This window comes from Apium graveolens, chromosome 11 (assembly GCF_009905375.1).
Source record: "Apium graveolens cultivar Ventura chromosome 11, ASM990537v1, whole genome shotgun sequence".
NCBI lineage: Eukaryota > Viridiplantae > Streptophyta > Magnoliopsida > Apiales > Apiaceae > Apium > Apium graveolens.
The window spans coordinates 203,384,451-203,409,880 of NC_133657.1; the positions used below are offsets into that span (position 1 = coordinate 203,384,451).

Consider the following 25,430-nt stretch of genomic DNA (forward strand, 5'->3'; position numbering starts at 1 on the left):
ATCCCTGAACCACCGAGTACCCGTTCTTGTCCGCCTTCGCATTCGCGTAAAACTCGCGAACTACACTCATGGGTATAACAGCGGGTGCCTCACAAAAAGCAACCCAACCCATCTCCAGAATCATTTCAAGCAACTTACCATCCCTCCCCGATGGTAGGAAACCCCCTCCTTCGCTATGGGCTTCGAAAATAGCCTCGTATACTCCACTTTAGCCTCCGGAGTAGCAAACCTCGGCCTCACACCTCCAACACTTGATGAATCAGTGATGCTGCTGCTAACTTGAGTCCTTGCTCTCTTGGGTGCCATTGAATTTGAATAAGTTGAGAAAAGAGAAGTGTTTAAGAGAGATTTAGAGTTTGAGAATTGAAAAGTGTGGTAGAGATGATTGTGTATAAGTGTATGTATATATAGGGATTAACAATTAGGTTTAGAATAGAAGTGGGATAGATTATGGAATTAGTGGGAGTAATGGGGTGATTGGAATTGATTTGGGGAAGAAATTAAGGGAAGTGGGAGAGGGAAATTCGGCTAGGTGTTTGATTTTGTTTTGAATTTTCGATTTTCTGATTTTTCTTTTCTTTTTTTTCTTCTACAGGGGTACAGCGCGACCGCCCCGCCAGGCAGCGCAGGCGCGTCGTGTTTTTGGAATTCCAGCGCGGCCGCTCGCGCTGGGACCCCGCTTCCCAGCGCGGGCGCAGGCAGTACTGGAGTTTTCAGCGCGGCCGCCCCGCATCTGAGCGCGGGCGCGCCGTGCTTCTGTCAAAATACCCTATTTTCACTATTTTTCTGATTTTTTTGTGTTTTCTTCTGCTTTTTCTTCCTTCTATCTCCTACTAATATACAACAAGCTTGGGTTGCCTCCCAAGAAGCGCTTGGTTTACGTCGCTAGCTTGACATAGAATCCCGAGATTAAGTGGACAATAAAATGGCACTAACCACCTCACGGTTTGCCATATTTCCATAGTAATGCTTCAATCGCTGTCCATTTACCTTGAACGCTTGGCCTGGATCATTCTCAAAAATTTCCACCGCTCCATGTGGAAACATAATTTTGATAACAAACAGCCCTGACCATCTCGACTTCAACTTTCCAAGAAAAAGACGGAGACGAGAGTTGAACAAGAGAACTTGTTGCCCCGACATAAATGATTTGAGCACTAGACCCCTATCGTGCCACCTCTTGACTTTCTCCTTATACATCTTGTTGTTCTCATACGCTTGAAATCGAAACTCATCGAGTTCATTCAATTGAAGCATCCTTTTCTTACCAGCTGCATCCATATCAAGGTTCAATTTCTTCAAAGCCCAACACGGTTTGTGCTCTAGCTCCGCAGGAAAATGACATCCCTTACCATAAACCAATTGAAACAGTGACATGCCTAGCGGAGTCTTGTATGTCATTCGATACTCCCAAACAGCTTCATCAAGCTTCAAAGACCAATCCTTCCTCGATGGACATAAAACTTTCTCTAGAATATGATTGATCTCTCTGTTAAATACCTCAGCTTGACCATTAGTCTGAGGATGATAGGCTGTAGCAATGCGATGATTCACATTATATCTTTGCATCATAGCAGTGAACTTGCGATTGTAGAAATGTGATCCCTCGTTACTGATTATGACTCTTGGAGTCCCAAATCGTGTGAATATCTACTTGTGAAGAAAATTCAACACTACATTTGCATCATTCATCGCAAAGCCTTAACTTCCACCCATTTCGAGACATAATCGACCGCCAACAAGATATACTGATTATTACAAGATGAGACAAATGGACCCATGAAGTCAATTCCCCAAACATCGAAGACCTCAACCTCGAGAAGCACATTAAGAGGCATCTCATTCTTCTTTGATATATTACCAACACGCTGACAGCGATCACACTTCAATACGAACTGACGCGCATCCTTGAACAATGTAGGCCAGAAGAATCCCGTTTGAAGGATACGAGTTGTTGTCTTCTCTCCACCATAGTGGTCTCCATAAACATCTGAATGACAGTCTTGAAAGAAACCCTTTGTTTCACTGTACGGAATACATCTCCTGATTATTTGGTCAGCTCCTTGCCGAAAACGGCTCATCCCATATGTACCACTTCACCTAATAAAGAAACTTCTTCCTTTGAGCAGAAGACAAGTCTGGAGGCATAATGTTGCTCACAATGTATGTGAACCACGGTTCTTTTTCTTGCACCCCAAATAGCTGCTCATCGGGAAAAACTGATTTATCAATGTCTTATCCTGTGAAGATATACTTGGATCTTCTAACCGAGAGAGATGATCAGCAACTTGATTTTCAGTGCCTATTCTATCCTTGATCTCCAACTCAAACTCCTAAAGTAAAAGAACCCACCGAATCAATCTAGGCTTCGAGTCCTTCTTCGAGACGAGAGAGCGATTAGCAGCGTGATCAGTGAAAACTGTCACTTTCATCCCAAGCAAATAAGAACGAAACTTCTCAAAACCGTAGACAATGGCCAAAAGCTCCTTCTCAGTAGTAGTATAGTTCAGTTGAGCACCATTGAGGGTCTTACTAGCCTAGTAGACCACATGAAATATATTGTTCTTCCTTTTCCCAAGAACTGCTCCAACTGCATAGCCACTTGCATCGCACATCATTTCAAAAGGCTCATTCCAATCAGGTGTAGTTATGACAGGTGCCGTGATCAAACTCTTCTTTAAGCTCTCAAAAGCAGCTCAACATTCATCATCAAACTTGAAAGGGACATCCTTCTCCAGTAAATTGTACAACGATTTAGAGATTTTAGAGAAGTCCTTGATGAACCGCCGATGAAAACTCGCATGACCAAGAAAACTACGGATTCCCTTAACAGAAATTGGTGGAGGAAGGTTTTCAATGACCCCAACTTTGACTTTGTCCACCTCAAGACCTTTACTAGAGACCTTGTGCCCAAGAATGACGCCCTGTTGCACCATAAAATGACATTTCTCCCAGTTGAGAACCAGATTGGTCTCAACCCACCTTTTAAGAACTGCGCCAAGATTTTGCAAGCACTCGTCGAAAGAATCCCCGAACATAGAAAAATCATCCATGAATACCTCCACATTCTGACCAATCATGTCAGAGAAGATAGCCATCATGCATCTCTGAAACTTGGCAGATGCAGCACACAACCCAAAAGAAACTCTTCTGAAGGCAAAAGTACCAGACGGACAGGTGAAGGTAGTCTTTTCCTGATCTTCTGGAGTGATACAAATCTGATTATAAACCGAATAGCCATCCAGAAGACAGTAGTACTCATGCCCAGCCAACCTGTCAAGCTGCTGATCAATAAAGGTAAGAGGGAAGTGATCATTTCTCGCGGCATTGTTCAGCTTCCTGTAATCCATGCACACTCTCCATCCCGTGACTGTTCGAGTAGGAATGAGCTCATTCTTTTCATTAGCAACCACGGTGATGCCTCCTTTATTCGGCACACACTGAATTGGACTCACCCAAGAACTGTCAGAAATAGGATAGATGATCCCTGCATCTAGCCACTTGAGAATTTGCTTCTTAACAACCTCTTTCATGATCGGATTTAGCCTTCTCTGTTGCTCAACCGTCGGCTTACTTCCTTCCTCTAGCAGAATTTTATGCATATAATAAGAAGGGTTGATTCCCTTGATATCTGTTATAGTCCATCCAATTACCGATTTGAACTCTCTCAAAATTCTCAAGAGATTTTCATCATCGCTATGTGAAAGGTCATATACAATAATAACAGACAAAGTAGATGCATCACCTAAAAAAACATACCTTAAGTGTTCAGGGAATGGTTTAAGCTCAAGTGTAGGAGCTTCCTCAATAGATGGCTTGAGACGGCCCTCAGCATTTGTGAGTTCTGACATTCTAAGAGATTCAAAAGGCTTATCCAGCTTTCGCTTCCAAGGAGAAGCATTCAAATACTACAACTACTCATCACTTTCATCATCTTCACGATCTGAATTCCCCAACAAGGCTTTCTCTAAGGCATCAGACCTTAGCATTTGATCAAGTTCTGAAGTAACCACATAATCGACCAATTTCACTTTTAAGCACTCCTCATTATCAGTAGGGAATTTTATGGCATTGAAAACATTGAACGTCGCATCTTGATCCAACACATGCATAGTGAGCTCATCCTTATGCACATCAATCAAGGTTATGGGAATCTTTTTATCCTCCTCAAAATCAAGAATTACAAAGTCAGCAGGAAAGATGAGTTTGTCCACCTTGACCAAGACCTCCTCCACAATTCCTCTTGGATATGTGATAACGATCGGCCAACTGCAAGGACATATAAGTAGGCTTTGGATCAGGTAAATCCAATTTCTTGAAGAAAGACAAAGGCATCAGATTGATGTTAGCTCCCAAATCACATAAACACTTGTCGAACGATAAGTTTCCGATAGTGCAAAGAATAGTGAAACTTCCAGGATCTTTAAGCTTCGGAGGCAACTTCTGTTGCAGCACAACACTGCCTTCCTCTGTAAGAGCAACGGTCTCTAAGTCATCGAGCTTCACCTTCCGTGAGAGAATACCTTTCATAAACTTTGCATAGCTAGGCATCTGTTCAGGAGCTTCAGTGAAAGGTATGTTGATGTGAAGTTTCTTGAACACCTCCAGAAACTTAGCAAACTGCTTATCTAACTTATGCTTCTACAGCCTCTTAGGAAAAGGAGGTGGAGGATATACCTGTTTCTCCCCTGTATTACCCTTAGGAGGAGTGTGTTCCACGGTTTTTTTCCTTGGTTCCACTTCTGCTTCCTTATGTACATCTTCTTCATCCACAACTTCATCTTCCGAAACATGAGATTTTTCGGGATTCGCAACCTTCCCAGACCTCAATATAATTGCCTTAACCTGCTCTATTGCTTCCTTCTTTCCTGGAACTTCTATGTCACTAGGAAGTGTACCAGGTTGACGATTCAGCAAGACATTGGCAATCTGCCCAATTTGATTCTCCAAGGTCTTAATGGAAACCGCCTGGCTCTTGCACATGAGCCTCAACTCCTCCAATTCAGATTTTTTATTAGATTGTTGCAGTTAGAGTTGTTGTCTTGGTGCATATTACGGTTGCTGAAAACCATGAGGGTTGTATTGCTTTGTTGCATACTGATGATAAGGTTGTTGAACCGCATTTTGAGCGTTGCTCCAGCTGAAGTTAGGATGATTGCGGTTGTTGGGATGATAGGTGGCTCGAACTGGTTGCTGCGACCTCTGAAAGTTGCTCACGAACTGAGCTGATTCACTAGAAATAGCACACTACTCTGTCTCATGCGCACCGGCACAAAGCTCACAAACACTAGTGATCTGGTTCACTCCATAATTAACCAAAGAATCCACCTTCATTGTCAAAGCTTTAAGCTGAGCAGCTATAGCAGTAGCTGCATCTACCTCCAGAATTCCTGCTACCTTTCCTTGAGGTAATCACTGAGAAGGGTTTTGGTATTCATTAGCAACCATCCATTCAATCAACTCATAAGCTTCATCATAGGTCTTAGCCCATAAGGCTCCCCTTGATGCTACATCAAGCATGAGTCTCGACTATGCTCCCAAGCCATTATAAAAGCAGTTGATAATCATCCAGTCAGGCATCCCATAATGAGGAAACTTTCGAAGCATCTCCTTATAACGATCCTAAGCTTCACATAAAGACTCTCCTAATTGCTGCGCAAATTGAGTAAGAGTGTTTCTGATTGCAGCTGTCTTCGCCTGAGGGAAGAATTTAGTAGGAAACCTCTGAGCAAGATCTTCCCTTTTGGTGATAGAGCCTGGTGATAGAGAATGCAACCAACACTTAGCTTTATCCCTCAGAGAGAATGGGAAAAGCCTTAGTTTTATAGCATCTTTAGAAGCATTATTGAATTTGAAAGTGTCACAGATCTCAATGAAATCTCTAATATACATGTTAGGATCTTCCGCTGGAGAACCCCCAAACTGGACTGAGTTATGCACCATCTGAATCGTGCCAACCTTGATCTCAAAAGTATTAGCCGCGATGGCTGGTCTGACCATGCTAGACTGAATATCATTAATCTTCGGTTGAGAGTAATCCATCAAAGATTTCAGATTTGCTTCTGGTTCTCCCATTGCAATAAGAGCTTCTTCTTAAACTTTCTCAACTAAGACTTCTTCTTCTACCTTCTCCTCAACAAAAACTTATTCTACTACTTCCTCCGCTTTATCCAGTGTTTTTTTTCAAAATCGAGAACGCGTTAGCATACACGCTCTCTAGAGTACCTGAAAAAGCAACAAGCAAACAAGTAAGTAAAATATCTGAGTCAGTGAAGTTTAACGACCACTGATGTCAAGCACATAAACTAAAAATAAACCACGAGTCCCCGTCAGCGGAGCACATAAACCAAAAACTTGTTAGGACGAAAACACGCGCTAATTTTACACGCAAATATACGCGTTCGCAAGTAATATAGAATTCTTTCTAGATCATTCCCACAGAGACTGGTTTAGGTTAAGTTCAATTTATGCACTTATGCAACAATGGTATGATTATTATTCAATGCTAAGATGATAATAAGTTGAGATTGTTTATAACTACAATTAACTAAGAGAATTAAGGTTGAATTACTTATACGAGATAAACATGGGATTCTAACTTCATTACTACTTCATTCAAAGTCATTGATCTTAACCTTAGCATGCAATGGTGATGACAACTAATCAGATAACACGAAGTTAGTAAATGTCAACTTTCGTTGCACGAATACCCTACTACCAGACATCCACAAAAGAGATAGAAGCTGAATAGACACCAATTATATTGAGACCCTATATGTCTATAGAATTTGACAACATAACAGTTTAATGCGCAAGTTATCTATCGTGATTACATAGGGCAGGTAAGATGGTTAAAATTACCTATGAATCATGCATAACAAATACATGAACCTATGCTAGCATGGCAAGTTCTAAACCCCTATATTCACTTTCGCTTCAATAGAGATTAACACGCTATCTTATAAGTTCGCGACGCTAATAAGACGAATAAGCACAACCAATACTAGGATATCATACAATCACCACACACTAAGATATCGAAATAAATTAACTATTGAAATCCATAAGTAAATCCGCTAGAACCCCACGATAACGATTAGCCCATAACCGAACTCATCATCACCATTAGTTCCGATGAAAGCATGGTATAACAAACTAAGTCTTCATAAAACTGAATAATAATCAAAGTACAATCACAAGAGTAATAAGTTCAATAAACAAGAAAATAAGCATCCAAGGTTACAACTCAATCAAAGAATCACAAGTAAAAACAAGCTTTTCTTCTCCTTCGTTGTATTTGTGCTCCTAGGTCTTCTCGCCGTCTTCTCCTTAGTCTTCGTTATGAATAACGTCTTTAAAGAGTCATTATATAGCAGCCTAATCAGAAGAGAAGTCCAGGAAATCAATCTTCTACTTGAATCAGGATTCCCAGAATTCGACCTGGTGCGGGCACGCGCTATCCCAGCGCGGGCGCGCTGTACTTCTGCTAAACTGGCGCGGGCGCGCTGACCTTTTGGAAAAAAACTTATGACTTCTGTTTATTAGCTGGTTTTTGATGGCGAACAATGAGCAATCATCCGAGGCACCTTCCTAACACCAATTTAGTACCAAAACAATGCTAAATCTCCTCCTTCCTTCATCTATGCCCTGAAATGCAAAACCCTACAAAAACACAAACAACTTTAGTACAAAACACCAATTCGAGTCTTTATAAAGCGTTCTAAGTGGATATAAATGCCACTTAATAGTACCTCGTCCCTGAGGCATTAAAAACAACCTATCCAATAAGACCCTCTATCATCTAATCTCTCCGCCCCCATACACCCCATACAAATCACGGTATAAAAACCCAAAGGTCGGGGATCCCTCCTATATTGTACGAAATAGTGATCAACATCCTCCCACGATCCACCCTCATTTGATAATGTACCCCTGGGGCCTAAAACTAAGGTCTCAGCTTGAACACGGACCAGTCACTCAGCACGAGGAGGCATTTCTATAGACTCACTGGAAGAAGAAGAGGAGTCGGATTCTATGTCACCTATAAATTCGGGTCTGTCCAAATTATGCTTCATAAGGTTAGCAAGTTGTTTAAATCTCCTACTTTGCATATACTACATATATTTAGTACCCGGAGTCAATGCCACACCCGAACCCAAAAACACAAAAATAGAAAAATAGAAGAAACTCATAAACATATTTTATGAAATTCAATGGTAAAAAGGAGATCTACAACGCATACATACACAATACAGCCACAAACATATATACTAAGAACACTCTTGTATCACCCCGAATTTAACCAAATTTCCCAGAAAAAACAAGCTTTTGGCACCAAAATCTAACAAAACCAAACATTCACCATGCAAATTAAAACACAGAAACACTATCGAAACACAAAATAGCTTTACAGTCACACAAACACGAATTCAAGAACCCAAAAGTGGAACAAAATCGAAATAAAAAAGTAGAGAATATTTATGCTACTTCAAACAAATATACGACATGCAAGATGAAAACGAAGAGAAAAGCAAAAGTAGAGTGGACTTACAAAGAAACAGGAGAAAATATAGAGGCTTCGAGTAGAAAAGCTTCAAAAATCTCCAATAAAATCGCTGGTATATGCTCCCGTTGTGTTTGCGTAAAAAAAGTAAGAAGAGAATAGGGTATTTATAGGGATAAGAAGACAGTGAAGAGGCAAGGGACATGAGTGACATGTGGCCCATGACCATTGGACTTGGAAAATATGAAACTGATGCAGTTAATTTTTGTACACTGTCATTTTTAATAATTACAAACCAATAAATATTTCAAGGCACGCCTTTTCAGAGGAAAGGGGGAAAAAGCAAACGTCTCTCACACTGAAACATATACACATATATATATACATTTATGAAACCTATTCGAATTCCAACAGATTCATGACACCCCGAGTTTTGCGCTATAACTTTTTCAGAGTCCAGTCAAATTAAGGACATCATGTTCGTATTCATCCTTATCATAAAAATTCCACATTTTACTTCTAAAATAAGTTCAAGGAACCCCACCTTGTACACCAAATCAAAGAGTAACCAAGTCAACCCCGGTATCTCATATTCATAAGACCCCGGAGTTAAAGGGCTATAAATCTAAGAAAAACCCAAGTTTTTCTTCTAAAATAAGTTCAAGGAATCCCACCTTGTACACAAATCAAAGACTAACCAAGTCAACCACGGTATCTCATATTCATAAGATCTCGGAGTTCGGGGCTACAAATTAAAAAAAACCTAAGTTTTTCTTCTAAAATAAGTTCAAGGAACCCCACCTTGTATACAAATCAAAGACTAACCAAGTCAACCCGGTATCTCATATTCATAAGACCCCGGATTTAAGGGCTACAAAATAAAGAAAAACCTAAGTTTTTCTTCTAAGTAGTTCATGGAACCCCACCCTGGGTACAAATCAAAGGACTACACAAAAAACATAAATCTACTCCCCATCCGGGAAACCCACATAAGGGAGTGGGAGGTAAATGATAGCCCATATTAGTTTAGGCCCAGGAAAAGGCCCATTAATAGAAGGCCAGGACCCAGAACGTGATAAAGTAACAAACCCGGACACGTGGCATCATCCTTACCATCCAGGTTCAGGGATCTGGAACCTTCCAATGGTTCGGATTTGGAGACACGTTGGCCCCTCACAAACATCCACGCGTTCCCCTATCCAGCACGCACCAACGGTCCAGATTTAAGGTACCAACCCCCAGACCCTAATGGGAAGCCTATAAAAGGCTAACAAAAAGGCATTTTGGGGGTTACTAATTTTCTATTCACCTACACGCCTATACACACACCACTCTCATATGTATAATTCTTATCTTACCTTTCTTCTCCAAAACCCTATCTCATTCTCACACCGGAGGTGCCTCGAGGACGCCACCCCCCTCCGGCTCTATTTTTTAGGATCCCCCCTCATAGCTTAACCACTCATTCACCCTTATCTGTGTAAAATGGAAGTTGAGTCCGGATAGAAGTTGAGTCCAGATAGAAGTTGAGTCCGGATAGAGGAGGAGAGAAGCCCGGGTACAGATCGGAGTTATCACCACTCGCTTCGACAATAATTGCCACATTGTATCCATCAACCAAGATGACAACATAAAAGTCTTGACTGCCCACTACCCGTTCTAAGTGTGAACTCAGCTAGTGTAGCAGGCGGTGAAGCTTCAGCGTCATTGCATTTTACTTGACCTGATCCACAATCTGCGGTTGAGCATGAACCAGGCCCGGTTCAAATGAATTTGCAGCCGGTTCGACCCCAGAACCAGCCGGACCAGTGAAATTCAAAGATACAATCTATATATTCGATATTCAAACTGATAAGACAAATGGGGCAGTCTCTTTTATAAATGGGACAGACCTTTTATGAATGACGCAGACTATGAGACAGTCTCAATTAAACTGCAGAATATAAATTACTGAAATGTAAATACAGTAATAGGGAAATTAAACAATGCAAAACGCCCAGATGTTTTCACTTGGTTCATCCCCTACTCTTGGTCTATGGCCTACATTCAAGTCCATATGCCAACTAGCATAGAGAATATATTATATCAACTTTAATAAAAGAACTTATAATCTTTTCTTTGATTACAAACGGATAGCCACGAAAGAACCCTTTCCCTTAGCACACTTGCTACCTAGCACTACTGTTATCACCTAGCCCACTGGCTACCTTGGATAATCCTCTGAAATCAAATCCTTGCCATAACCCGGAACAAGTTGTCATGAATACACGTATAATCAAATGAATATGAACTTACAACTCAAACTATAATCTTGTTCGACTGGGTATTCAACGTGTATAAAATAAGAATGATTTTTTAGAATGAATAAAGATAGAGCATCCAAGCATTAGTCGGTAATCTGAAACAATGAGTTGTATATATACAGAAATGTAACCTAACTACTTTGTTTTTCAAACTAGGGATAAGGATAAGTTTGTTCAGCAGAGTTGTTTAAAACGTTTGAACAAATTTATGAAGATAATATGTTAGTTTGTTGAGAGATAAACCTTTGTATAAGATATGGTTTGAATAGTTCAAATAGGTTTATCAAATTGAGTTTGTTTGAGTAAAGTTAGGAGAGTGAAACCCAGTCAAACTAGAATACATAATCTCCTAATAATCCTAACAACTCTATGCATCCAATCTGTCTGGATATACTGCAATGTCTCGGAAAGAAATCTGCTTTATTCTCGATAGTTTTTATGAAATCATATCATCAGAACCCTATATATATTAAAATTCTCCCCCTTTTATGATGATGACAAAGAGAACAAAAGCTCCCCTATCAAAAACATTTTAAGTCATGTTAAAGAGATCAACAGTAGTCACAGTATAATTATGCAACGGTTCATAATTGAGACAGATGCATCAAATGAGACACTAAAAGAGACAGTGATAATATGAACAAGGATAAAATAATCAGAACAACGTATTAAACCAATGCCGTCTGAGATAATTAAAAAAAACCATTAAACCAGGGTTAATCCCAATCCATAAACATCATTAATAAAAACCATCATAAAAAACCATAGTCTTAATCATCATCAAACAAAAGAAATAGTCTTATCTAAAAATTTTGAAAAGAGACATACGCATTTATCCCCCTTCATCACCATAAAAGGGTCTTCATTCAGAGTCGGATACATCGACTCGAGCTTTTCCCTTCTCCTTGTTCTTGTCTTGGGGATAGACTGGTGCCTTCCCATATTCTGAAAATAGCTTGTCAAAGTCATCTATGTCCGGGGTTGTACCATCACATTCATGCATCCATTCTAAGATCTTGATCTTGTATTCCTCTCGGGTCATCCGAAAAACTGATGGAGGAGGAATTGCAGGGAGAGGGAGCGGTGTCGTGATTTCTTCCAAAGTACAGTCGCCAATCCAATCTTTCTTCCAGTGCCAATACATCCTGGACTTATCCTGGATGGTTGATAGCTGTTGGGATAAAAACTTGGTCTCAGAACCATATTGAAAGAATAGCTTAACAAATTCTTTCTCCCAAGCCTTAGAAGTGGAACACATGCCCTCTTGCAAACTGCCAAACTCAAAATCCACAGTCTTTGCCAACCTCTTATCATGTGCATACAGAATATTAAGCTTAGAATTTATGGTATCCAGAGACTGGCAGACATGTTTATTGAACAACTTATAAGAAGCCCTCATCATACTGACCTGAGAAGTAAGAGAACCTAAAGACACAACTGAGACAAAATGCTGGTTTAAAGAAGCTAGGGTAGCAGAGTTTTCATTTAACTTGGCTAACAAAGAGTTAAGGATAGTGGAATTGTTCTGATCATTTGGTTCGAAGGCATAATTTGGAGACTTAGGAAAACCACCGAACGTACGGTGAGCATCATAAAAAACAAGGTCATTAGAATCAGTGACCACAAGATCATTGGAAGACAAGACATACATATCAAAAAAGTACTCAATTTTTCAATCTTAACAGATTAAAAAGAAACACAAAAATAAGTAAAAGTCTTGGTCAACAAGGCTGGGTACGGCAAATACATGGACTCATGAGTCGAATAATGAATCATTTTCCTAATGACCAACGAAGCTATGTCACAAGAAACTTTTTGAATAAACACCGACAACAAAATAGAATCTTGAAAAGTGACTCGATCTTTACCACCTTTCCTAGGAAAATTATTTGTATGAAACAATTTAAAAGAAGAAAAGAAAGAGGAGTTAAGTCTGATACCGAGGTTTTGATGGACACGTTAATAAAGTTCTCACCAATAATTTTTTTGACTTGTTCTTCATATTGAAGACCTGGAACACCCATACATGCCTGATGAGTGGTATACGGGCACACACCTTTGTCTGAAAGCTCACCAGTGTGATCTAGCATATCGGGTTTGAACACTATCGGAGTACCACGAACCTCCGAGAACACCATATCATCATTCAACAATCGAAAATTAGCATAAAACTCTCGGACCAAATCCGGGTATATAACATCTGACGGAGACAGTAGCGATTCATATCCTTGCGCTTTAAATAAATTGACCACACCAACTCGATTAAGGAGACCAACATCACATAAACGTTCCTTCAAGATCTTCTTAGAAAAAGATTTTGACGATCCAGGGGTTGCATGTACGGGAGATGATTCATGCGAAGCATGACTGGAGACTTCGGAATCCACCTTGGAAACACGATGACATTTCGAGCCAGAGGCAGGAGCATTCGATGGCCTTGGAGCAGCCGATCGAGAATGGGTATTGTGTGTGTTTTGGCGAGGCATTGTAACAAATAAGAAAAGAATTAGGGTATGGAGAGATTGGGTATTGAGAGATTTGGGGATTAGAGAATATGAAAAGAGAAGAAAAGAAATGAAGATGTGTATTTAAAGAAGAGAAGTTGAAGAGATAGGAGTTGAATAGAAATACAGTTATAAGTGAAGAGTTATCACAAAAAGATAGGATGAATAAGAAAACCAACAAACATGCACGAGAAATGAGGTGAAGATGAAGTGATAAGTCAGCAAAATATGTACTCAATCTATATGCATGCAACTCTGTTAAAAATACGGAAACTAAGGAAACAATAAATAAAATTAAAAAAATAGTGCTACTCCCGAACAAAAAGAAACAAATAAAATTAAAAAAATAAAACAAACAGACATTAATGCATGGAATTAATACAAATAATAAAAACATATTAAGAATCACAAGGAACACATACCAAGTTCACGACGCATTAAATAAATACGGTCTTTAGCCAAGGGTTTAGTAAATATTTCTGCACGTTGTTTCTCAATATATGTATAAATAAGCTCAATATTACCTTTAGAAACATTATCTCATAGAAAATGGTGACAAACACCAATATGTTTAGTACGAGAATGCATGACAGGATTTTTAGAGATATTGATTGCAGAGGTATTATCACAATAAATAGAAATATTATAGTAAGAAATACCAAAATCCTGCAAAGTTTGTTGCATCCATAATATCTTAGCACAACAACTACCAGCTGATATATATTCACCTTCAGCACTAGAGAGAGCTACAGATGTTTGCTTTTTACTATGCCATGCAACTAAACAATCTCCAAAAAATTTACAAGCACCACTAGTTCTCTTTCTATCAATTGTGACCCTACATAGTCAGCATCTGAAAAGCTAATTAAATCAATGGAAGAGGAGCTTAGATAAAACAATCCCAAGTTACTTGTACCTTTCAAATATTTAAAAATACGTTTAACGACATTCAAATGAGATTCCCTAGGTTAAGACTGAAAACGAGCACACAAACATACACTAAACATAATGTCTGGATGAGAGGCAGTTAAATATAAAAGTGATCCGATCATACCTCGAAATTTAGTGACATCTACAGGTGTACCTTGTTCATATTTAGTGAGCTTAATAGAGGTACTCATAGGTGTAACCTTAGGAGTAACATGTTCAAGAGAAAATGTTTTGAGTAGATCATTGATGTATTTGCCTTGGTGAATAAAAATTCCTGTAGCAAATTGATTTATTTGCAAACCAAGAAAATACTGAAGTTCGCCTATTAAACTCATATCAAATTTTTTATGCATGCAATCAGAAAACCACTTACAAAAAGATTCATAAGTAGATAAACACAATATCATCTACATAAACTTGAAATAATAGAAAATGATCGCGTTTATGAAAAATAAATAAAGCTGGATCGAGTGTAACACGAGTGAAACTATTTTTTACGAGAAACTGACTGAGACGCTCATACCAACAGCGAGGGGACTGTCTCAATCTATAGACAAATTTCTTAAGCATGTAAACATAGTGAAGATATTTTAATGAACAAAACATGGAGGCTGCTTGACGTAGACTTTTTCCTTGAGATAGCCATTAATAAAAGCGCTTTTTGCGTCCATCTGATAAAGGTTGAACTTCTTGTGAGCTGCAAAATCCATGAGAATGCGAATAGCTTCTAAACGAGCTACTGGAGCATATTTCTCATCATAATCGATTCATTTTTGTTGATTGTATCCATGTGCTACCAATCGAGCTTTATTCTTAATAATGTTTCCATCTTCATCCTTTTTGTTCTTGAAAATCCAAGGAGTACCCACTACTAGAAAATCAGCATTAGACATCGCACATTAGACATCAGTCAGAAAAGTCACTGATGTTAAAAGCTTTTTTTACATCACATAAAAAAAAGTGATATCTTTTTGGTATGTTTACATCAGCTTTTGAGTAAAATGATGTCTAAGTTGTTCTTTTAAAAACTACGTCACATCAGTTAACATATAAACCGATGTCCAATTTTTTTTAACATCGGTTGACATAATAACCGATGTCTAAGCTCAATTTTAAAAAATTAGAGCCCGCTGCTTCTCCCTTTTGCTCCGCGCCCTTAGCCAAATTCCCCCCCCCCTAGTATATTTCCCTATCCCGCCTATTCACTCATTCACTTTAATAACATTATAACATAAAATTAAAAATAAATTAAAATCAAAACAAAAATAAAAAATTATAATCTCCACAAAAACAAAAACTCATTCACTCATCCCCCTTTCTCTCTCGACTCTAAACCTAGAACTCTCAAATGTATGCTTACTATCTTTCCCCCTTTCCGATTAGACCTTGAATCTCCAATTAAATCTCTCAATTTCTTCAACTTTCTAAACCTAGAACTCATTTGTTTCAATTTTTGTGACAGATTCGAAGATTAAGGAGTTAAGTGTGTTCATTGAAGTTTAAGGTGAGGAGTAGAGTTTCTTGGAGCTAAATCTTGTAGCTAAGGGTTTATTAAATCATAAATCTCAGAGCTAATTAAGTTGGATTTTAGTCTTAGAGTTTGTTGCTGTGTTTTTTGGGATTTTGGAGCTTGCTTTGTTAGGTATATTCTTCTTTACATATCTATTTATATATGTTTGGGCTGCATGTATATATTTGTGTAGTTGTATGTATGCATGTGAAATTGAAATGTGTAGTTGTTGCATGTGTAGTTGTATGTGTAGTTAAAATACAGATTTACATGTAATAACAAGTGCTTGTATATATGTCTGTTTGTGTTGTTTGTAAATATATTTGTGTTTGGGGCTTGTTGTTGTAAATAGCATGGTTTATGAGTGAATATAGGAATTTTATATTGATTATACTAGGTAGTAAATGTACTATAGTATATAGTAAATTAATATGTTATTTGACAATCAGGTAGTTTGAGAATAGCATGGACAAATCTTGGATTTTCAAAGATAGGGACACACTTGACTATGAAATCGGGGTAGAAGAGTTTTTGATATTTGCCGAGGAAAATGCTAGTGATCCTAAAAGAATCCCCTTCCCCTGTAAAAGATGTGCTAACTTCAAAAAATTTGCAGTTAAGATTATCAGGGGACATTTATATGAAAATGGTTTTAGTCTGGGGTACCTTGATTGGATTTGGCATATACAAGGGTCTGCAAGTAGGTCATCAGTTAATAGAAATGCTCCGACCCCTGCATCTACGCCTGCCCCTGCACCTACGTCTGCCCGCGCACCGATACCTTCCCCTGGCCTTGCATCAGAAACAGTCAATGTTTGTGTTGCTGCATATAATTCGAGTGAGTACAATAATGAGTCGTATCGGTTTAGGAGATTTGTGGCTGATGCTGAACAGCCTTTGTATGAGGGTAGTGAATGTACCAAGTTGGAGTCGATGCTAAAATTGCACAATTGGAAAGCTAGGTTCGGAATTAGTGATAGTGCCTTTAACGATTTGCTGTCTACCGTTGGCTCTCTCCTTCCTAAGGACAATGTGATGCCACCTAATGCATATGAAGCCAAGAAAACCTTATCCGACTTGGGCCTAGAATACATAAAATATCACTCATGTCCAAACAATTGCATACTGTATCGGGGGGTAAATATTGATGCTTCCGAGTGTCCTAAGTGTCGTTTATCTCGCTGGAAGTTAGGAAAGGATGCTAAAATAAGGATTAATGTTCCTGCTAAAGTAATGTGGTATTTTCCAATTATACCAAGATTCAAACGGATGTTTAAATCTCCTTCTACATCTGAACTAATGACCTGGCACTCAAAGCAGCGAATAGAAGACGGAAAGATGCGGCATCCAGCCGACTCTCCTTCTTGGAGAAATATCGACTATAGGTGGCCTGCCTTCGGTAGTGATGCACGAAATATTCGTTTGGCGTTGTCTGCAGATGGTATAAACCCACATACTAACGGTCTAACCAATAGATACTCTTGTTGGCCAATAGTATTAGTGACTTATAATCTTCCTCCGTGGTTATGTATGAAGAGGAAATTTATGATGCTAACAATTTTAGTTTCCGGTCCACATGAGCCTGGCAATGACGTTGACGTATATTTACAGCCTTTAATCGATGATTTAAAGAAGTTGTGGGAAGAAGGTGAACCAAATGTTTATGATGCATACACCAAGTCATATTTCACTTTAAAAGCAATTTTATTGTGGACAATAAATGACTTTCCTGCATATGGAAATCTGTCCGGATGCGTTAATAAAGGTTATATGTGTTGTCCAGTATGCGCTGATGATACAGTTGCCAAGTATTTAAGCCATAGCAGGAAGATGTGTTACCAAGGCCATCGGCGTTACTTGGCTAGGAATCATCCATATAGGAAGCAAAAGGCCGCTTTTAATGGACAACAAGAATTAGGGCAGGCACGTCAACCTCTGTCTGGAGAAGAGGTTTTATTGCAGCAAGATAAAATTAAATTTCAGTTTGGGAAGGAAGTAAGTAAGTCAAAGAAGGTTGATTGTCCATGGAAGAAAAAGTCGGTTTTTTTCGAATTAGAATATTGGAAGTTTCACCATGTCCGTCATTGTTTAGATGTCATGCACGTCGAGAAGAACGTGTGTGATAGCTTGATCGGCACACTACTAAATATGAAATCTAAGTCTAAAGATAGTGAAGCTTCTCGTCTTGACATGATTGACATGGGGGTTAGGGCTGATCTAGCTCCACAAAAAGGAGAAAAAAAACCTACTTACCCCCTTCGATTTTTAATTTGTCCAAGGCAGAAAAAAAGAAAATGTTGTCATCGTTAATGCACATGAAACTTCCTTATGGACACGCGTCGAACATTAAAAACTGTGTTTCCATGGAAGAATTAAAGATGTTTGGGATGAAGTCCCACGACTGCCACATCTTACTCCAACAACTGCTTCCTATTGCAATTCGTGCGGTACTTCCAAAAAAAGTCAGGGTCACCATAATTAGGTTGTGTTTCTTTTTTAATGCTTTGTGCAGCAAAGTTGTAGACGTATCGAAACTAGATAAATTTCAATCAGATGTAATAGTAACTTTGTGTGAGTTGGAAAAAATCTTTCCTGCATCATTTTTTGATATAATGATACATCTCATAGTGCACTTAGTTCAGGAATTACGGTTATGTGGGCCGGTATTTTATAGATGGATGTATGCATTTGAGAGGTTTAATAAGGTGTTGAAGAGTTACGTACGCAACCGTTATTACCCCGAAGGCTGTATAGCTGAATGCTATCTGGGAGAAGAATCAGTAGAATTCTGCCAAGAGTTTGTCAAGCAAGCTTGCACCACTACTGGTCTTCGTAAAGATGAAGGCAAGTTAAGTGGTCCATTATCTGTTGTGACAATGAAATCAATCGATGAAAAAGAGTGGGATGAAGCTCATTTACATGTTCTTCTAAACAACATTGAAGTACAGCCATATATTTTGTAAGAATTTATTAATTTTGTGGTTGTTCAATTAATATATAAATTATATATTTACTGGCTAGTTAATGATTATATAATTTATGTTAGAATGCATAAGGAGTATCTAGAGGGAATCCATCAAGGAAAAAAGAAAAGTGTTCATTGGCTCTTGAGAGAGCACAATCGCCTTTTTGCCGATTGGTTTCTAGAAAAAGTTAGTATTTTTATAGTTTCATTTGTGCCTAATTTATTTGCTCTGTAGTAATATGGAATTTAGAAGTATTTTGTTTCTGAAAATGTGTAGGTTAGTAGTGAAATGGAGGAGAATCCTGGAGGAGTTTCAGAGATAATAAGATGGATAGCCGGAAAACCATCATTTTCAGTTTTGACTTACGAAGCTTATCTAGTAGACGGGGTCCGATACTTTACAAAAGAGTGAGATGGTGTGAGGGTTGTTCAAAACAGCGGAGTGTCTTTAGTTGCTAAAACTGTCCAAGTGTCTAGCGCTAAAGATTTGAACCCTGTAGAAAGTGACTTGACATTTTACGGTGTTATCTTAGAAATATGGGAGCTAGATTAGCATGCATTCAAAGCCCCGTTATTTTTATGTAATTGGGCAGATAATGACAAGGGAATTAAGGTGGATGATCTTGGGTTCACATTTGTCGATCTAAGTCGACAAGGGCACAAGAGAGATAAATATGTGTCTATGGATCAAGTAAAACAAGTTTATTATATTGAAGATCCGGTGGATGCCAAGTGGTCCGTTGTATTAACCTCTACAACTCGAGACTACCAAGATGTGCATAACGACGATGATTTAGGAGACATAACCATGGAAAATCCCCCATTCTGCTGCCAAATTCCTATATGTGATGTCGGTGAAGATGTTGAAAAAAATATTAGAGAAAATATTAAGGGCACTTGGGTTAAGAAGTGACAATATTATTTGCAGTCATGTATCTCCTTTTTTGTAACTGTTTAGCATTGTTTATGCCTAATGATATTATTTGAATTTTCGTATGTTTATGACTGTTTATGAATGCATATAGTCATCGTGTCTGACTGTTTATAACTGTTTATGTATGCATACTTCACTAGTTTAGTTATGACTGTTTATAACTATTTATATATGCTTGTGACTAATGAAATATATGTTTCATTTTCAGATTGAAAAAGATAAATGGCAAATAAAAAACAAATATCTAAAGTACAAGACAAGTCAGATGAGGAGGTGGATAAAAGCTTGGAGCCGGAAACAGAACCTCAAGATGAAAATGTGGATTCTATGGAAGACACGAAGGCAACAGTCACTACTTCCGAAACTACAAAGAAAAGGTATGGATCTGCCCGAGGGGTTTCCGCTATGCACAAAGTGGTGGTGAGGAAGGCGCAGGGCAAGAAAGCAAAGGTATCGTGCAATGCACATGGAGTTCCAGTCGGGAATGCAAGGCACAGTCTACAGTCCTACATCGGAATGTTGGCTAGGACGATGATTCCGATTGATTATCCTAACTGGTCAAAGGTACCCGATGAACTAAAGGAGAAAATATGGATCGATGTGAAGGTATATAAATAAGCAATTTCTTATGCACATTGTAAATTTTGCATTTTCTTGTACTCATGTAGAGCATAACATTGGTTTCAGGAGACATTTAAAGTCCCCAAGCAACTTCAGAAGGGGCTGATCAGGTCTGCAGGAGCAAAGTGGAGAAATTTTAAAGCAAATTTAACAAGGGATTATGTTAAGCCGTATCTTGGACAGAAGAAGAAACTACGAAAGCCTCCAGTGAAGTATGCTTTTGTTGGTAAGGAGGCTTGGAAAAATTTTGTTACTGAAAGGACTACCTCGACATGGAAGGTATACGCGAAAGAGATCGATCGTGTGTTTATATCTGTGTTTTATTTATGTTGTGAACTGATATTTTTATGTATTACAAATATTTTAGGAAAAATAGCATGTTAATATTATTTAAAATGTTTGTTGTAGTCACTTAGTGAAAAACAAATGGAGCGGGTGAACAATCGAAAATATCCTCACCGCACATCTAGAAAGGGTTATGTTGGATTGTTGGAAGAAGAGGTAACCTCTGTTTAAGCATTGAACTTAAATAGTTGCATTCTACATATATTGTTGTTTTAATATTTTTTGATTTTAATCAGCAAAAGAAAGGAACCTTGGCTCTCGATGAAGAACCTGATCGGGCTCTTATGTGGCACAAGGCTCGTAAGGGAAAACTTGATGATGAGGAGGTTGATCCAGAGCTAGCTGAAATAGGGAAAAGAATTGTGAGTATTTAACAAGCAACGTTAATTTTTTTAATGCAATTCAATTCAGTTCTAATTTTAATATTTTTATGAGGAGGTTCATTCAGTTCTGATTTATATGTTAACATTCTCATGACAGGAGAATTTACTGGAGCTGCAAAGTAAGGGGGAATTCATTCCTTCTGGGAGTCAAGATGTGTTAACTACGGCCTTGCAAACTCCCGAACATTCGGGGAGGGTTCGAGGAGTTGGAGGCTTTGTTAGCCCATCAATTTTCTTTAATTTACCAAATGGAAAAAGAAGTAGAATAACCAAAGCTGAGCTGTTGGCCCGGGATTGTGAGAGGGATGCAGAGTTGGAGAAGGCCAAACAAGAGATGGCGAAGGAAATGGAGAAGACAAGGCAGGAGTTGGCCGAACTGAAGGGCTTACTCAGTAAAGCAAATATTTCATCTCCTCTGGTTTCGGAAAAAGCAAGTTGTGATGCTCAAATAGTTGATGATCAAATGGATCCTTTTCCACGAGAGAATAAGGTAAAATAACAAGCACATTTATTTAATTTAGCTCGACATTATTCAAGCATTCGTCATAGTTACTCGTTAAATATATATATGTGTGTAGGCTGGTCCACAAAAATGTGAGTTGGCTGTGGGCACAATAGAAAATAAGGTGGCATTTGGCTTGTTGTTTGACAATGATGACATGAACAAATCTATTCACGGATTGCCAATGCAGCCTGGTTGTGCTCGTGTCTCAGTGGATGGGTCAATCCAAGGACAAGCCAAGATTCCTGTTCCGGTAGTCGGTGAGATTGAAACAGTAGAGCAGGCTGTTGGCTCCTACGTCTCATGGCCCCGTGACTTAATCATATTCCCAGATGCCCCTGGTACCGCGGTATATATTTTTACATCTATATTTTATTGGATCTCGCACTATTATATTAACTCTATATTTTTTTAATAAATTTGATAATATTTTCAGAAAAGTAAAAGGAAAGGGAAGGATCCTTTAACTGATTTGCATAAGGTTCAGTCCTTATTTGAGAATATGGTAATCAATAAAAATGTTCCGAAGCGCTTTCGGTTGTTGTATAAACATGCAACGACATTCATGAAGTCCACTGGAAACTCCATTCAAATCCCGTGCGATGCGGAGGTGTTTGGTGTTGAGAAAAGAATTTTCATTTTGCATGAAAACATAATTGCTTTGCTTGAGTTTAAAATGATTGGCCAAGCAGCAATTTCTGCATACATGGCGTGAGTTGTATAAATTTTTTAATTATTGTCTTGTCTTCTTGTTGATAATTTCTGTATTTATATTCTTATTTTTTTTATAATTTTATTTTATTTGCAATGCAGATACTTGCATTACATGGTTTGTGAAAATGAAAATTTGGAGCAATTTGCTTTCTGTGATCCCGGAGTCTCGTTTACCTTGAACAACAATTTTGAAGATAATTTGGTTAGTCGATTTAAAGAGGGTAATCCTGATCGTCTCTTTTTTATGCCACATAATAGCAAGTAAGTACATAAAAAATGTCTTCAGATTTATTATAAATCGCTTTATTTATTTATAAGCATGAAATTCAAAATGATATGATTCTGATATTAATTCTGTTTATTATAAATATTTATAAAAAATAGCTGCCATTGGATATTGGTTGTGATTTGGGCGGGCGAGGTTTTCATTCTCAATCCCCTGCCTCGTTCAACTACCTATCCCGAGTTGGAAAAAGCAATATCAAGGTATTTGCATTTAATTTCGAGTGATTATTTTCATTATTGAGATATCAATCAATTTGTGTTATTGATACTGCTAAGATGACAGGGCTGTGATTGCGTTCAATATTCAGGCCGGAAGGGGAAATAAAGCACCGACTATCAGATATGTTACCGTAAGAACCAGGGGCATTAATTTACTTATTAGTCAGAGTTTTTTCGGTTAGATAGGGGCATTAATTTACTTATTAATTGGTCTGAATTTTTTGGATTAAATAGGGATGCCCCAAACAGCCCGGTGGAACTGAATGCGGCTATGTTGTTATGTGGTATATGAAATAAATTGCCATGGATAATGAAATGACATTTGTCAAAAAGGTATATTTTTTTGCTTAATTCATTCTTGATATAACTGGTGTACATATAATTTGTGGTAGAATTAATTGTTACTAATTCCTGTGTGTTACACTTTTCAGTGGTCGAAAAAGAATCGAAAGGTGACTGTTGCCAAGGCTGAGCTGGACGAGGTTCGATGTGAGACTCTTAGCCATATCGAGTCCTTCTTATAAAAAGGCCTAATCTGCAGCTCCTTTATGTAGACTGAATTTTAAGAATTTGTAAGAGCTACTAGTGGTTTTTGTTGATAAATATAATGGGGGAACTTTAGTTGGTAAATTTCTGTTTGGGATGAACTATGTAAATGATCGATGGTGGATGTCTAGTACTTGCTATTGCAGTTATGTAGTTTGTTTGGATTATGAAGTTTGGTTGGTGGTGGATATATGTACGTAATTGGTATAATCTATGCAAAATCAATGAATGTATGTTTGTTTTTGCGTTTGTTTTGGTTTGGTTAGTTTTGGAATGGTAAAATGGCAGTTGGTATGTGTTATTCCTAGAAGACTAACAATGAGATTTACAGAAGGGGGGTTGAATGTAAATCTCAAAACTTTTTCAAGTTTTGAGCAGTTTATAAAGTTGTGTGTTCAAGAAGAACAAGTGTGTGAATTGCTTTAAGCTAATACAGACAGATATATATTCAAGCACAAATGTAAAGAACACAACAGACCTTAAAAACTTTTCTGGTGGATTTGTTGTTCCACCAGAGATGGTATATTAGAAAATCTGTGTTCAACAATGTTGATCACAGCTGCATCCTAGTACAAACTAGATGAATTTTCTCTCAAGATATTTCTTGACAGCTCTGGAAAAATTCTGTCTAATTACTAGCTTCTTCTTGGTTCATATATATTACCAAGTGTACAAGTGAAAAACAATATAAAATTACAATAGTAAAATAAGTTCTTCACTTGCTTCTTTTCCTGTTCACTCAAGTACTTTGTTGACTATTGCAACTTTGTACAAAAGAAGAACGGCTGCTTTTTCTGTTGATCCTGAAATTCGGCTACCACATCTCAGTTTTCTCTGTCAACCCACGTGCCTCTGCTTGTAGGTACAACTACCACTTATCAACGGCTGATTAGCAGAACATCCGTTGAAGCTTTCATCCGTTGATGACTTCATCCGTTGAAGGATGTTATCCGTTGAAGCTTTCATCCGTTGATGCTCTCATCCGTTGAAGGATGTTATCCGTTGAAGCTTTAGAGACATCCGTTGAAGCTTAGCTTCTCATCCGTTGAAGGTCTTTTAAGTCATCCGTTGATACCACTTCATTTATACAAAATTACAAGGCATGAAATATTTACAATTGGCCTTCCTATCTGCATATCATCTAGTAGTCAACATGACTCATAGTTTCTCTCAACTTCTAAGAATTACAATTTTAAATACAGAGACTGAAATATGCTACAATACTAGACTTATTTCTAAGTAAAGCTACACCATCAACGGATAGCCAAAGTGGTCTTATCCGTTGAGGCTACAGACACTAAATTTCTACTTAAGTGTTTTGTTAAACATATCATCAAACTAATGCACATATATTCCTAACAATCTCCCCCTATTTATGTCTATAAGAACTGTAGGCATAAATTCAGGGTTAACTTGATGATAACAAAACACTTAACAAATATTTGAATTGAAACTAAGTAGAAATATAAAAAGTGCTGCAAAAGTGTATGTACTAGGAGGTAATTGAAGATTTACAGTATTTCCAAGGGTGCTCCTCTAGCCTGAGCAAAACATCATTTTCTTCTTTGTTCCCTGGTTTTCTTTCCTAGCCCTTTGTCATTTCCCTCAATTTGGAGTTGGAGTTTTCTGAAGAATTCAGCTTCATCTTCATCACTGATATCCAACTTAGATTGCATTTCCTTGAGAGTTTCATTGCTGGCAATCTTGAGTTGGTCTTCAAGTCTGAAAAATCTTCTGACTCCTTTGTCATCTCTAAATTCCATCAACCAATGAGGTGATTTGTGAATTTTAGTTCCCCTTTCTTGTATGAGTAAGGTTCTGGGCAAAGCATTTGGTTCCCTCCAAGTCTTCCTTATGTTGGCAATCTTGTTGAGAATTTCAGTCTTGGCTGTTCTGGTAAAGCCAGAATCCTTTTTGATGGCTGAAAAGACTCTGATCAAGGTAGAGTAGCCTTCATTTAGAATCCTGTGGAGAGGCCATGTTCTTTCCCCAGCTCCTTTATATCTGAACACTAATCTTTCTGGTAACTGTCTGTAGGCAGCTATTCCCCTTACATCCTCCAGCTCATCCAGATAGAGTTCAATGTCTGAAATTTCTTTTATGTCACAGATGTGAACATAATCATCTTTAGAAATGGGTGACTTAGGCTTAGGTTTTTGTTTTTGA

At 38.2% G+C, this 25,430-nt stretch overlaps 2 protein-coding genes and 1 non-coding gene across 3 annotated transcripts; all 3 read left to right on the forward strand.

Annotated features, from left to right (window-relative positions):
• The first annotated feature begins 5,578 nt into the window (after nt 1-5,578).
• On the forward strand, nt 5,579-5,685 carry LOC141699083 (small nucleolar RNA R71). Its single transcript, XR_012565570.1, has one exon. It is a non-coding gene; the product is annotated as a small nucleolar RNA R71 (small nucleolar RNA).
• A 10,530-nt stretch (nt 5,686-16,215) lies between these two features.
• Nucleotides 16,216-18,060, forward strand: LOC141696546 (uncharacterized). The gene has a single exon (XM_074500673.1). The coding sequence runs from the start codon at nt 16,216-16,218 to the stop codon at nt 18,058-18,060; it is 1,845 nt and encodes a 614-aa protein (XP_074356774.1).
• Nucleotides 18,061-21,332: 3,272 nt separating this feature from the next.
• Nucleotides 21,333-23,015, forward strand: LOC141696547 (uncharacterized). The gene is made up of 7 exons (XM_074500674.1): nt 21,333-21,488; nt 21,577-21,849; nt 21,937-22,211; nt 22,314-22,475; nt 22,599-22,700; nt 22,783-22,849; nt 22,953-23,015. Exons 1-7 carry the CDS (start codon nt 21,333-21,335, stop codon nt 23,013-23,015), a joined length of 1,098 nt encoding a protein of 365 aa, XP_074356775.1.
• Nucleotides 23,016-25,430: the final 2,415 nt, after the last annotated feature.